At 39.8% G+C, this 15,718-nt stretch overlaps 1 protein-coding gene across 1 annotated transcript in view; it reads left to right on the top strand.

The window, feature by feature from the left end:
* Positions 1–15,718, top strand: part of LOC149285049 (protein Hook homolog 3) — a 35,718-nt gene that overhangs the window by 2,370 nt on the left and 17,630 nt on the right. Inside the window, exons 2-6 of the mRNA XM_089495848.1 lie at positions 10,605–10,690; positions 12,851–12,923; positions 14,037–14,087; positions 14,925–15,057; positions 15,542–15,609. Of these exons, the coding sequence (XP_089351974.1) occupies positions 10,605–10,690; positions 12,851–12,923; positions 14,037–14,087; positions 14,925–15,057; positions 15,542–15,609 (411 nt within the window). The remainder of the gene's footprint in view (positions 1–10,604; positions 10,691–12,850; positions 12,924–14,036; positions 14,088–14,924; positions 15,058–15,541; positions 15,610–15,718) is intronic.

A 15,718-nucleotide genomic window follows, 5' to 3' on the forward strand; every position in this document is an offset into this window, starting at 1 on the left:
CAACATACAACACAACCCTTCATAATAAGGGGTATTTTACACCATAAAGGCTCAACCGTTGTTTCTATTTTTGGGTTTTAGCTTACCTATCAAAGATAATTTATTTTTAAATTTCAAGGTTTTATATTAAACCATATTTATGCTAATAAATATTATTTATTAGGGCATGTACCTAAAAGTGCTTAAACACCCTCAAATGGTGTACAGCTGAATATGTTGGCGCTTAAGAATATGTAATCATCTCCTAGCTGCCTGTAAGCAGTGTCACATGATATGGGCACCCCAATGTCATGTTCCTCTGGCACCCCCCTCGTCGCTGCCTTACTTCTCGGGCATCAGCAAGTGATTTATAGTCGACCTGGCACCCAGGGTTTGTCAAGCCTTGCCATACACAATCATACACTTAAACACACAAACAGCATACGATGATGAGCATAAGATAACACCATACACTCTCACACTATAGACTGATGTACACACTTACGCTACAGTATACACGCTCACTCACTCCCACACTATACATATACAACACTCCAGAACTATACATATCCACACACTAACTCCAGCACTATACGTATACGCACTGGCTGTGACACTACAGTATACACACACACACACACACACACACACAGAAAGACTTAGGAATAATGGTAGACAACAGACTTGGCAACAGTGCGCAATGCCAGCAAGCAGCTGCAAGGGCCAATAAGGTCTTGGCATGCAGAAAAGGAGGTATTGATTCACGGGAGGAGGATATCGTCTTGCCTCTTGACAGGTCATTGGTAAGACCTCACCTTGAAAATGCGGTACAATTCTGGGCACCGGTCCTTAAAAAGGACATTATGGAACTAGAAAAAGTGCAAAGGAGGGCTACATATTAATTAGGGGATTGGGAGATACTAGTAATGAAGAGAGACTAAAAAAGTTAAAATTATATTATCATGTTTTAATTATATAGCGCCAACAGTTTACGCAGCGCTTAATACAATACATATATTCAAGGGGTATAACAAGACGAGAATTGACAGACTAAGACAAACCGATACATTAGGTGGAGAGAGCCCTGCTCGCAAGCTTACAATCTCGAGGATACACTGGAAAAACGGCATCTCAGAGGGGATATGATAACAATATGTAAATATATGCAGGGCCAATATAAAGAGCTCTTCAGTGACCTGTTAAATAACAGAAATGTACAAAGAACAAGAGGTCACCCTCTGAGACTGGAAGAGCGCAGGTTTCATAGACAACAAAGGAAGGGATTCTTTACAGTGAGGACAATAAAGGTATGGAATTCACTGCCAAGGGAGGTGGTGTTATCAGATACACTAGATGCCTTCAAAAGGGGTCTGGATATTATTTTTAGAAAGGTATGACATACAGGGATATAAATAGAATAACATTAATATTTTAGAGCTTCTTGATCCAAGGAGAAATCCGATTGCCCTTTGGAGTCCAGAAGAAATTTCCCCCCCTGATGGCAGAATTCAAAGTAGCTCGATTGGGGCTTTTAGCCTTCTTTTGGATCAGGAATAGGAAGGTTAGGTAGAAGGGTTGAACTTGATGGACTAGGTCTTTTTTTAACCTTATTTACTATGTAACTACTCCCCGTCCCTCCCCTTCTCACCACATGGAGACCTGGCACGCTACTGGGCTGATGTTGCTTCCAGTGGCAGGTTGGAACTCTGTAGTGAGGGATGCTTAAGCACACCGTGTGTGTGACCCGTCTACCACTTTGTGGCTGAGCTGTGGTTACTCATCCACTTCCCAATAATAGGTTGTTACAGTGGATCCTTTAGGAGTCCTCTAGGATTTAAAGAGACAGACTTTCACCATTTTCAGTGTGCTTTGATAAAATTTATTGATCAAGATATTTGTACTATTAAATTTTAGTGGCTGTGGAACTCACCATCCCTTGCAGCCTTTCTTGCCCACATTTGCCACACTTCTTTATTCCTGATTTTTGTTTTGTGCGTATAGCAGGGATTTAGCACCTCTCCCCATCACATGTAGCTCCGTATAAACCATCTTTAGTGTTAGTGCCCACCTATGTTGGAGTACATTGGCGTAGTGGTGAATGAAGCATAATATGGCCATATAATTGTCACGTTCCTCCGGGTCCGCGGATCGGCAGCCGCCACGGAAAAGGGGGGAGACCCCCGCTTCATCACAGCAGCATCAGCCGCCACGGAGAAGGGGGAGACCACCCGTCTTGCCGCAGCAGCCTCAACCGCCGTGAGGATGGGGAAGACCCCGCAACTCCACACGGCAGCCGCCGCCTACTGGAACCAGGTCCGGACCTGCCGCGTGTACCCGTTCTTCTGCACGCCACCTAGTGTCGTCAGCCGGTACTACCGCTCCTTTTAGGAATTTGCGATCTCGCCAATCCCAAGATGGCTGCAGACCGGAAGTGACGTGACGGCAGTTTGAAAACTTGGCCGGAATACGCTAATTGATGCCTAACTTCCTCTGCCTACTTAAGGGACTCAGAGACCTTCCAGCTTTGCCTTCTGATGGTCGTACCTATCTTGTATAGTGTCTATTCCTCAGTAAGCGTTCCTGTGTGATTTCCCGTTACCGACTCGGCTTGTTCCTGTTCCTGTTTCCCTGGCGTTTGACTCTGGCTTCCTCCACGACGATTCTGACTTCTGGCTTCCTGACCTCGGCTTACCCTGCAACGATCCTGACTTCCGGCTTCCAGACCTCGGCTTGCTCCTCGGCTGTTCTGCACTGGACTTATCTGTCTGTTGGACTTGCACGTGCTGTTCTACCTGACTACAGGTTCTATCTACGCTGTGCGTGACAATAATGTGACTAAATATCCATTGTTTTTCTTTTGGAAAGGTTTTTATTTAAGTAGTCTTAATGGAAACTATAGTTTTGAGCGTTTGTAACCTGTTTCATGTGAGTGCGCTTATTTACACTGTATATAACCATTTGGTCTTCAGCAGCACCCTCTTATAATAAGTTTTGGTTAGTGCTTCCCTTTTGGATGTGTGTGTGTATATATAATATATATATAATAATATTACAGTGAGGACACCCCTCACATTTTTGTAAATATTTTATATCTTTTCATGTGACAACACTGAAGAAATGACACTCAGTGTAAATTTGGTTTTCCCATCAAATTAACTCAACACACAGCCATTAATGTCTAAACCTTGGCAACAAAAGTGAGTACGTGAGCAGAGCATGATTCCCTCGGTGACTGGGCTGCAGGGCAGTATTCCCACATAACGACCCCAAACACACAAAACTGCCTTGCTAAAGAATCTGAGGGGTAAAGTTGATGGACTGGCCAAGCATGTCTCCAGATGTAAACCCTATTGAGCATATGAGGGGCAACCTCAAACAAAAGGTGGGGAAGCGCAGGGTCTCTAACATCCACCAGCTCCGTGATGTCGTCATAGATGAGTGGCAAGCTGTGAAGCTCTGGTGAACTCCATGCTCAAGAAGGTTAAGGCAGTGCTGGAAAATAATGGTGGCCACACAAAATATTGACACTTTGGTCCCAATTTGGACATTTCCACTTAGGGGTGTACTCACTTTTGTTGCCGAGGTTTAGACATTAATGGCTGTGTGTTATTTTGAGGGGACAGCAAATTAGTACTCATTTGTTACATTGTAGCAGAGTGTCATTTCTTCAGCGTTGTCACATGAAAAGATAAAACATTTGCAAAAATGCGTGGAGTGTGCTCACTTTTGTGAGATACTGTAAATAATTAACGATGAAACTTGTACAAAATGAGAAGAGGGGCCCACTCTTGCAAGCTCACAATCTATTAGGTCCTGGCAAAGAAACGCCACCGGCTCAGGGAAAAAGATCACCGTCACCGTATTACAGGAAACCAAGCCCTGTTCTCTGCTTTATTTACTAAGTCTTTAAACGGCCTTTAAAAAGTAGCTGTAACTGACCTTTCTAAAGGGAAAAATAACAAACAACATTGTATTCATTTTCATATAAACTTTAAGGAAGTGAGGTCCCATAAAGATAACTTTTTTTTGGCTTTTCATAGCAGGGCATCCGGGGAAGAAGTAGCCGTCTCTGTTGGCACGGTTTTATAGCGTTACAGATTTTGAAGGAGAAAGTATTAACTTGCATTAGTAACATAGTAACATAGTTCATAAGGTTGAAAAAAGACCAAAGTCCATCAAGTTCAACCTATATACATATTGTGTCCCTACTGTGTTGATCCAGAGGAAGGCAAAAAACCCTTATGAAGCAGATGCCATTGGGAGCTGTGATCCAGTACCATGGTGTGGAGCATATGGCTACTCTTTCTACCGGAGGCAGCCTAAGTGTGGGTTCTGTAGTTAAATATTAGTCCATGTAAACCAGACCCAAATGGCCGATTGTGGGAGAAACAATATTTATTAATACGGACATTCAAATAAATGGAGAAGAATGTGGGCATTTAGAGCATGAACTAGGGCTCTTGGTACCTTCAATGTCCCCTGTATCATTATGAACTCTCTGGACACATGTATGCACTGTCAACGGCTACTAAGCCCTGCCTACCACTGAACTGTTACATTCCCCCGCAAAATTTGTTTGTGCTGGTGGACATAACAGAACATACAGTGATTTTTTTTTTAAATAGTACTGACGGTGGCATTAACTGGTTTGTTTGCCTTCTGCCAGCAGGGACCAAAATACATGGACCTAAAGTTACACTTTAAATATAAGTACTGACCTCATCACAAGAATCCCTGTGGATGATCTATGAGGTCAGGTTTCCTAAAGTGTTTTTTTGTTGCTTCTGCCAGGAAGATCATCAGCAATTACAGGGAGCGTGCTACAGAAAGGAGAAACTTCTATTTTCAAGGAAAAAGGAAAAATGTGATAAAATATATATATTATTAAAAAAGTATTTCAGAGCTCATTATAGAAGCCAAACCCCCTCTAGCAACTTCATGGTACCATCACCTGGGGTTTCCCTAGCTAATGGACATCCCCGGGCGTAAAAGACCACAATTGTTTTGATCATGTTGTACTGTTTTGGCCAAAATTGGCACTTTGATCATACTACCAAAGGAAAGACCTACTTGTTTTTTTGTGTAACGTTCTGTATGAGTACACTAAAAAAAATAATTGTTGATGACAAGGTAAAAATGTGAAGTAGCCTTTACTCTCAACTTCGTTATTAGGTTTATGCGTTGGGAAGGAGACCTTATTGTTCCTTAAATCACAGCTTTGTTACAAAAGTTCGATCTTTTAGGAGCAACCTTGTTAACTATCCTTTCTTTAAAAAAAACAAACTAATCTTTCAGACTGTACATGTAGTACGTATTTTTAAATGCTGGAGGTCTTATGGAGGACCTTTGGTTAAACTGGAAATCAATATCTACAGATGTTAAACAAGTTCTACTGTGCTTCCTAGAACAGGCTATTGTCCTCTTCTTGCAAACATCTGCGTTGTCCTGGACAAAGACTCGTAGTCCAGTATTAAATGATATCTCATTTACCATCAAATAGTGCAGTCTTCAGATAATGTGTTGTGTTATTTTTCACACATCCAAACTTCTTAGGGTTTTAGGCCTTAAAGTACTTAGCATGTACTTTTCAGTTCCTTTTTCTTTTTTTTATTTTTGTTTAAACTAGCAGAGAAAAAAATGTAAGCGGCAGGAGAGCACTTCCCTTGAAATCAATAGGAGAACAAAATGTGCATGTCAAGGAATCAGAGAAGTTGTCACACCACTATCATATGCATTAAAGAGCACATGCTGGCTGGAGTGTACCATTACCTGTATTTATTATTCTTTTTAATAGAATCCTAATTTTTTTTTAAATATATATGCCCATAAAACACACACAAGAGGGTGCAAAGGTCTGAGTCCACCATGATTGATATGTTTTTTACAAGAATACATTTAATACTGCAACAAATCATTCTTTTTATCTCTGATAAATCTTCATGTGAAATTGAAATAGGTAAATTCTCTTCACATACCATTGACTTAATTTAAAAAAAAATCATTAATCTTAGCACAATGTGTGTGGATTATTAACACCTGAATTATATTGGTATGGTCCTACTAATGGTCCTGAAAGTACTCTTTTTTTTTTTTTTTTTTTTTTTTTTTTTTTTTTAATTTGTCAAATTAGTTTTTCAGAAATGCTAAAATAAAAGCACATTAGGCTTAGACTTTTGGACCCTTTTGTGTGTGAGTATATTGTTAGGTAATTAGAGGAGGGCATAGGTTATAAACATTTAGATAATGCTTTTCAGACCGATGACATTGCCATGGTCAGCTGAAGCAGTAAGTCCTCAGATGCTTCATGCCGAGTGGCAGGCCGCCGCCCTAGATTAATAAAAAGCCACGTTTCTACATAAAACACAATACATTTAGTGGTCAAAGAGGCATCAGTGAAACTTTAGTATTCCACGTACTTTACCTATCCCTATAAAGCAAATAAGGCATTACTTTAAAAACTATTTCAGTTGGGAAGCCTTTGACAAATAGACTACGGTACCTACATCAAGATGAGGGAGGAAGAAAGATGGTGATACATTATGCAGAAAACTAATCTAAAAATGCTTATATATTTGATTACTATTAAAATGTCCCATCTCTTTGTGTCCTGGCTTATACTTGCTATAATGACAGATGTGTTGCATAATTATAAGTAACGTTGTTTGAGGGTTGTTATTGGAGATTGGAATCTCGGCATCCTTGGTGACATGGCATGTTTTCTCCAGCCGTATGAATGAAAGCTTGGGATTTTTACAGTCTGCCGAGGATAGGAATGCTGGGAAAGATATTTAGGAAGGGGTTATATTTTCCTGGTCAAAAGGTTTCTACTGTGTTAAGCATGGTTAAAATGATAGCGTTTATTGGCTTACTGAGAATTTAAGCTTGCCATTAAGCTCTGCTAGCCAATAAATGGGATCGTTTTAACTATACTATAATAGTTTTCTGTAATTATGAGTTAAGATGTACCAAACCGCTGCTTCAATTGTTGACGCTCTTCATAAAAGTAAAACCCTTAGAGATGATTTACTTGCTTTTTCTGACACCTTAAAAGGTTATCTTGGTAGATTGGTATGAAGAGCCAGAAATAAAGCCTCATCAGACATTATCTTGTTCTGTAAACTAACATGTTTAATAAACTTATACTTTACCAATTTTACACATCTTAAAATATATATTTTAGGATCACAAACAAGCACATGAATCAAATTTTACATATATTGATATATAATTGATTGTACAATATTCACTGTATTTGTCAGAATTTAACAATTTACCCTAATGTTGCTCAACATTTTACGGTGATACATGTGGGTATTCTCTGTTGTGTAGTCTGGTAATATTTTCTAATATCCTACTCATGCCCCCTTTTGCCCTTTTTGTGTGTATTTGTTCAGCGTTGGTTAACCATGTAGCGGCATACCCAAAAAATCCTGTTAGTAAGTCCTGCACTTTGCTGCACGGAGGTATATGTACCAATTGGGCAGATGATTCTTTAGCGTTATTACCATATGGGGAGAGTGTAAATTGGCAATAGCACTAAAACTGACAAAAACATTAAGACACGCTTGTACTGTACAGGAAAAAAAGGTCTTTCTTCTATGGGTTTACAATCTATTTGGGTTTCTGGATATTAATGATGCTTAATAGAAAAGGGTTCTTAGTAGGGTATTTATGTTCTAAAGATTAAAGATGGATGGTACTTGTTTGACAGAAATTGTTACCATGGGCAAAAAAAAGTGGAAGAGAAACTGTTGATTGACATGTTGCCGTTTTATCAATTAGACTGTACTTTAGACAATAAGATGTTCCTATCTCCATGCCACCAGTTCTATCAAGAATATGATGTTCTAGACCAGGTCTCCACATCTCCCTCCAGTCCTCAAGGGCTGCAAACATTCCTGGAAACATTCCTGTATTCTTGTCTGAAAAAAGGTTATTTAACTTCCCATTGCGGTGTCAGTGTTGTAATTTGGTATGTAGCCTGAGCCCTGTTTTTCATTCTTCAAGGACTGACTCTTCAGAGTAACTGTGGTTGCCGCTTTACATGCTGCATCAACTATTAGGCGTGTGTTCAACAAAGTTATTCACAGCTTGAACCCTAGGTTTTTACAGGATTATCTTAGCTTTCTCCTTCTTATCCATCGGCTTACTAAGAGCTTTAATGTCGTCCATAACAGCCTTTTTTATTGTTTCTTTCAGTGTTCTTCTTCTGAGACATACATGCAATTTGTAACAGTTGATGTGCCTGGCCCCTCATGGGGTTGAACAAGCTTAGAAGTGATTGGTTTATCAAATGACATACCTCGATATTGAGTAATTCAAACACCCAAAAAAAAGTTGCAGGGGCGCCATGTAATGTTTTTCAAAACAAAAAGGTCCTTAAATTGGTGCTGTATGTTCCCAAAAATCCTGCCACGGAAAGAGTTAAAATACCAACATTTGAAATACAATGGGGTGTCTAGTTTTCAAAAATGTGTGGTTTGATGGGGTAAATTGAATTGGACATGGAGGCAGAAAGACCAAATGTTGAAATTCTCAATTTAACAATGAACACTTCCCAAATGTGGTCTTTTTGCCCCCTAACAACCGGACAAACCCATGCATGGGTGGTATCACTTAGGGCTGCAACTAAGGATTATTTTCGATTAGTTGGCTGATTAATTTTTTTAGATTAATCGGATAAACAATAAATGTAAATTTTTCGTTTAACATAATTTAATGAACAAACTGGATGTTAAAACCAAACAGCGGAATAAAAAAACTGAGAAAAATGCATTTCTTGTTTTTATTTCCCAACCTGCCCCTCTACCCGCCAAGTATGCCTTATATCCCCTATATGCCTTATAAACCCCAGATATGCCCCTCTTCCCCCAAATATGCCTTATGCCCCCTGATATGCCACTCTGCCCCCAAAATATTCCTTATACCCCCTATATACCACTGTGCCCCTGATATGCGTTATAACCCCCTACATGTCACTGTACCCCTCATATGCCACTCTGCCCCCTGATATGCCACTCTGCAATCTCCCTCCAGACTTACCCCCGTGCTCCAGACTCTTTGTTGTGTAGTAGGGGCAGCCGGTGAACGTTTGCACGATGCATGCAGACAGACCTCTGCTGCTGGCCGGTACTTCGGCCGGGGCTTCTATTTTGGAGCACCGGAAGGTCATGTCACGCTGGTGCTCCATCATAGAAGTCCCGGTGGAAGTGGAGGACCATAGCGGGGGATGTATGCCCGCCGGCTGTCAGAGAGGAGCACTGCGGAAGATCTGGATTTTTTTGTTATCAGACCTCTGTTTGAGGTCTGATTATAAAACGAAGGTTTTTTTCAGAGCAAAATCGATTCAACTAATCGATAATTAAAATCGTTTGTTGTGTTGTGACGTTTACCAGGAGCTGTAAATTCATGGCTGAAATACAATGTGTGTGAAAAATACTTAAGTTTTGAACCATGGTGGTGGTTTTCAAATATATATGATTGGATTAAGTAAGCTCAGCTGACAAGCTTCAAAGATGTCCCAAATAGGACATGGGAGCAGGATGACCAGATTTTGAAAGGGCAATACACTACTTGTACTTCTTGCCCTGTAACTTGCAAAAATATAAAAAAAATATTTGGTATTTCTAAACCTAGGACAAATATTAGAATACATTTTAGGTGTTTTCCATTAGCTTTTGTAGATGGGTAAAAGATTCTTCAAATAAGTCAGAAAAAGTGTTTGTTAAATTTTCCCCGTTTTTATATCTAAAAGAAGCCCTTCTTGTTCTGAAAAAAACCCCAATATATAATTTGTGTGGGTACAGTAAATGAGAAACAAGAAAATGACAACTTAACGCAAACATTGCAGAAATGTTAAAACGAAGGGTACAGAAATTTAAAGAAATAGCTCTATCCCTAGGGGGTTAATAAAGCATTGATAAATGTATTGATAAAAGCATTAATAATTTAATAAGTTGGTACATTAGAATGTAAGTTCCTGCGGGAACAGGGCCCTCCATTCCTCTTGTATCTGTATGTCAATTGCTTGTCATTTTGTACTTGTCGTCATCTGTAAAATTTTTACCTTGTACAGCGCTGCGGAATCTGTCGGCTCTTTATAAATAAAGTAAAATAATAATAATAATACTTGAAAGAAAATTAGTAAATAAAGTTTGCACATCATACACACACCATACGCTCATGCACACGCATGCTAACACCATACATGAATACACAAACACACACACTAACACTATATGCTGTCATGCACTCACACTAATCCCATACAGTAACACACACCACACTCTTATACACATGCAAACACTATTCATCAACATACACTGACTTTGGAACTGTACATATACACACACGGACTGTGGCACTATATACAGACACACACACACACTCTAGCACTGCTTATATTGTGATGAACTAAAAGATCTCATAATGTGGGCCCTTGGGTCCCATGCACCCGGTGCAGCCAAGCAGGGTCATACCTCCCAGTCGCCAGGAAGAGATTTCTAGTCATTATGCACTCCATACGTTCATATGTTAACTGATTACAGTTGCATTGCATTTAAATGATATATAATCTTAGAGGTTAAACACAGACTTTTAATGTTGACATTTTCTACTTCCTTTAGATACAGACTTTTCATGTAGAGGCACCATGCAAAACAGTCGAAGACCTCACAAGTGGGGTGGCAATGGCAATGGTCCTCCAGAAAATGTAAGTATTTTCTATTTTTATAAACACGTGAATCAATTAGGCCAACATTTTAAAGGGACACTGTCACACCTGTGTTATTAATATTATTCTTGTTTGTAAGGCAGGGCTTGACAAATTTGTTGTGAATCTAGGCGCCAGGTAAAAAAGTTAGGAGCCAGGATTTTTTTAAACTAACAGTTGGTTAGGAGTGATCGGATCATCATCAGCCCACTTACTAAACTCACAGCGTTTGACCTGGAAGCACCCTGGACTTTCAGGTCAGTGCTGTTTTTTTTATTATTATTATTATTTTTTTAACTCTTTCGATGCTGATGTTCCATTGGAGCACAGCATTGACTGATATTTAGTCCCCACAAGCTTGTGGGGAAAAATTTAACCCCTGCAATGCCACGAATGTGTCATACACAAGTGTGGCATTGAAGGGGTTAACGCTGCACTGTTGCTCTCATGGAGCGATCAGGCAGCAGGGGGGTGTTGGGGCTGGTGTCCACACTCATGTGGAGACCAAAGAACCTTCTCCCCTGTCCCTGAAGCTGCCTCTGGCAGCTGGGACTCAATTGCTGGTCTATAGACCAGCCATTGCAGGGAGGGGAGTCTTTGATGACTGCTGTAGGCTTCCATGCCTACAGGAATCATCAAAGGGCTTGTGGGGGCTCGTCTTTGCTGTTGCTGGTCTGCCTGGGCTTCCAGGCAGACCACCAGCAGCAGAGCCCCGTACAAAACGGGAATTAACCCCTAAATGCCGCGATCATTGAAGGGGTTAACGCTGCACTGTCGCTCTCATGGAGCGATCAGGCAGCAGGGGGGTGTTGGGTCAGGTCCCCACACTTGTGTGGGGAACCAATCAACACACAACCCCCTTCCCTGAAGCTGCCTGTGGCAGCTGATAACACGATTGCTGGTTTTGCAGCAACCGCGGTTTCAGCCTACAGGATCACTCCGTGGTAGGGATCTCAGGCTCGGGGGTGGGCTCTGAGTGGCTGTGCTGTCTGCCCAGACTCCTGGGCAGACAGCAGCAGCGCCCCCGTGTGGTTACTCAGCCTCTTACATCCACATTTTTTTATGGATGTAAGAGGCTGACAAAACCTAGGCGCCAGGACAAAATTCTCTGTCGCCATGGCGACCTGGCGCCTGGGATTTGTCGAGCCCTGTTGTAAGGTGTTTTCCAGCTCTGACATCACATGACAGAAAAGTTATATAGCTAGGCGATTTTCATGCAAGTGTCCTTTCGTGATATTTGAATTATGATCCTATTTTCAGGTTATGTGGAAAGTTGCTCAACACTACACAGAATGTGCTTGAGCGGCTAGTGCTCGAGAGAGTTTAGAACTGTGCATCTGTAGGCGACTCTATAGGAAAAAAGTTTTACTAGTAAATATTAATGCATGTAAACTATTTTTTCATATTTAATAAAAGCTATGATTGAGAAAAAAAAATTGTTTCCTTTTATTTGCCAACCTGCCCCCCCAGTTATGCACATCTGCCCCCTATATGCCACTCTGCCTCCCTGATATGCCTTTAACCACCTATATGCCACTCTGCCTCCAGAAATGCCTTATACCCCTATATGCCACTGTGGCATAAAAGGCATGAAATGGGACAGAGTGGCATATAAGGGGGTATAAGGCATTTCTGGAGGTAGAGTGGCATATAGGGGGTTAAAGGGCATTTCTGGAGACAGAGTGGCATACAGGGGGTTAAAAGGTATATCATGGGGCACTGTGCCTCTAGAAAAGCCTTATGCCACCCATACAACTGCGCTACGGGGAATTCTCCTCTCTGGCAGTCGGGGAAGGTATGCGCGATGCACGTAGACAACCTCCGCTGCTGCCGGCACTGTCGCCTGCGCGCGGTGAGCATTTGCTCTGAAAAAAACCTTATCTTATAATCAAGCAAATATGGTATTTTAAAGTGCGCATGTCACCATTTGAATTCCTCACCTCCCATGTTACACATTCCGCAATACTGTACATTGCATTAAATTACTGTACAAGTATCATTCAACAAAACCCAAAACAAGATTTAAACGACTCTTACAGAAAAAGTTACTCGGCCCATGATTTTAAAAATACTCACATACCTGGAATCCGCAGATGGGTTGTGGAATGTGTACTGATCTGTTAGATCAATCTTACTTTTGTATTTTTGTTTACTTTGTAGAGATCCTGCATACTTCGATGAAAACTGGTTAAACAGGATTAAAACCGATGTTGGTGACAATTGGAGGCTGAAGGTAAATTTTATTTATTTACTGTTGCTTGACTGTTACTCCTTCACATCCCTGTCAGTGAATTTTAGTGTAAGGGGTTAAATTAAAAAAAAATTAAAAAAATCTGATTTCCTTTTATTAGTTACTTTACATTATTAAGGCAAGTTGTGGGCATTACAAATGTGTTTGCATGTGCTTTTCTACTTGTACGAATACAAGGTAATACAATTTTACAACAGAATGTGTCTTCCTTGCACACACCAGCATCGCAATGAATGGTTTTAACCCATTCAGTGCCAGAGGCAACTCATTTTGTACAGATCTTAAAAACATATAGTTTAGTGTGTCTTGCCATAAGATACACTGTTTATTGATGTTGTTTCTGTCTAGCAAAATGTATCTATCGTATGGCCTTTTTTTTTTTCCCCTCCATTTTTTAATCTATGCTTTTTTTTTTTTCACTCCTCCTTGCCAAGCTCAGACATTCTTCTCTTTCTTCCCCTCTCTCCAAAATTCCAATCTACTTGTTATTAAAGGTAAAACCTAAATGGAAACTTTTTGGTTTGGAATTGAAATGGAATGTTCCTGAGCAATGTAACGTCAGAGTGGCTGAACAAACCCTCAAAATTACAGAATAAAATTGTTTAATACAAACGGTACGCCTTGCATAATACGGGCCTAGAATCCGGTTGGGTAATAGGATCTCCTAAATGCCCTGGCTTATCAGACCATCGTGAACCCTCAATTGAATGCAAGGTTTCTTGTTAGTTTAACGGTGTGCTATATTAAAAGCATGTGATGCCTCTCTCTCCAGAATTTGCAAAAACTCGAAATTGGCGAGAAAAGAATAACCAACATTTTTTTTAAATTCCCATGGGGAGGGAGGGGTTAAGTTTCCTACGTGTATCGATGGCACGAGTATACAGAAGTAATGAGCACTTAAATTACTAACAAAAGGAAATATATAGTGTCTTTTTTTAAATCTTTAGGTTTTTTTGCTGATTAAGAAACTAAGCCCTGTGTGTTCAAAGGCAATTTATCAGAGTTACTTAAGTAACAATCCTTTTGGTTTAACACTTTTATTGTGCACAAGATGGACTTTTGCTTTAATGGTACACTTCTTTTTTTATCTTATAGATAAGCAATTTGAAGAAGATTTTAAAAGGAATACTGGACTACAATCATGAGGTAATAATGTCCATGCAATCTCAGTATATGTCTTGATTATAAACTGTTAATTTACCATGATATAGCATTATATGTTCTAACAATAGGGACTCGTTTAAAAGAGATTTATTGTTATTTAAAAAAAAAATTAGTTTTATTTTTTATTATAAATTCTTTAGAGCTGAACTACTTGACTTAATGTATTTTGAAAGGACAATCCCAGTTAGCTGCTCTGTAGGAGTACTGAATTTGCCCTGAAAAATGCATGTTTAAATTGGTGAGATGGTTTTCAGGAAATCTCCTGCATTAATTATGCATTATGCAGGGCCAGAACAGTTGTCACAGGGGATGCTCGCATGGTTTCACCCTTCATAGTGCATAGGAAAGTTAGTCAAATAAAGCAATCCATAGTGAATAGTGTATTCCACCTCAGGTAGTCTATGAAGGGCCTTCCCTACCAACTTTCTCCAACGTAAAAGCTGAGCTTGCCCTATATAATGCAACTGGTGGGGAGAAAGAAATAAATTATTTATTCTTACATAATTCAGTTCTATTTGTAGGAGAAACCTTCCAGGGTTTGCTATTCAGATTGCATATTGGAGTTGAACGAGTTTGCCAACTCACCTATAAACTCTGACTTTAGTAAATAAACCCCAATGTCATTAAAGGAATAAGTAGTGCTTAAAAGCAATAGTTAGTCATTTTTTTTATAGTGAAGTCCCTCCAATATGTGAATAAGTTTAAAAAAACAAGACTAGAATCTGCTTCTCCGCTGGGTATGTAATAAATTTAGCATGCCTTTGTATCGCTGATACATTTTGACTTGAATGTTTTGTGATTAGTGTGCATTGCTTTCAGGTTTTGGGACATCAGATAAATGATTTTACCTTGCCTGATGTTAATTTGGTTGGCGAGCACTCGGACGCCTCAGAACTTGGCCGAATGTTACAACTTATTTTAGGTTGTGCTGTGAAATGTGAGCAAAAGCAAGGTAAATACAGTTATAGTTATGCATTTTTGTACAGTTGTAGTATTAGAGACTGCTTATTGTTAATTAGCGTAAAATTGATTGACTGATATATTTTGGGCACCGGCGTACAAGCAATGTTTCCTCCATGTTAGCAGATAGTTAGCTGCAAGTTGTGTCAGTGGGGTGAAGTTTGTGGAAAAGCTTAATTTCATAGGCCTGCAGGTTCAAATTAAGGGTTTAAGCCAAGGGAGGCTTCCAAAATGAAAAATAAGATAGCTGAGCAGATACATGGCGCACTCCAATATAGGAAGTGAAAAAGAACATTGTTACGCCAATGCGTCTATTTGAATCACAAAACTTTAACTAATCTTCACACATTGATAGTAGCGGGACAAAGACTCAGCGCCTCATGCATCGTTCTACTCTAATCTATATATTTGTAAAAACTGAGCGTTTTGTTAACATTTTGACAAGGTGCCTCTAATAGAATACATATATCTTTCAGAGTACATCCAAACAATCATGATGATGGAGGAGTCGGTTCAGCACATGGTGATGACAGCCATACAGGAGGTATGTTGGTACCGCATATCCCTTAAAATGGGTATATTTTCCAATATGTACAATGCAAATCATTAGAACAAATGCTCTGGAAGCAATAAATATATATTGTTGAAGCCTA

The sequence above is a fragment of the Sceloporus occidentalis genome, unplaced genomic scaffold (genome assembly GCF_023333645.1).
Source record: "Sceloporus occidentalis isolate IW3139 unplaced genomic scaffold, rSceOcc1.0.p SCAF_85, whole genome shotgun sequence".
NCBI classification, from domain to species: Eukaryota; Metazoa; Chordata; class Lepidosauria; order Squamata; family Phrynosomatidae; genus Sceloporus; species Sceloporus occidentalis.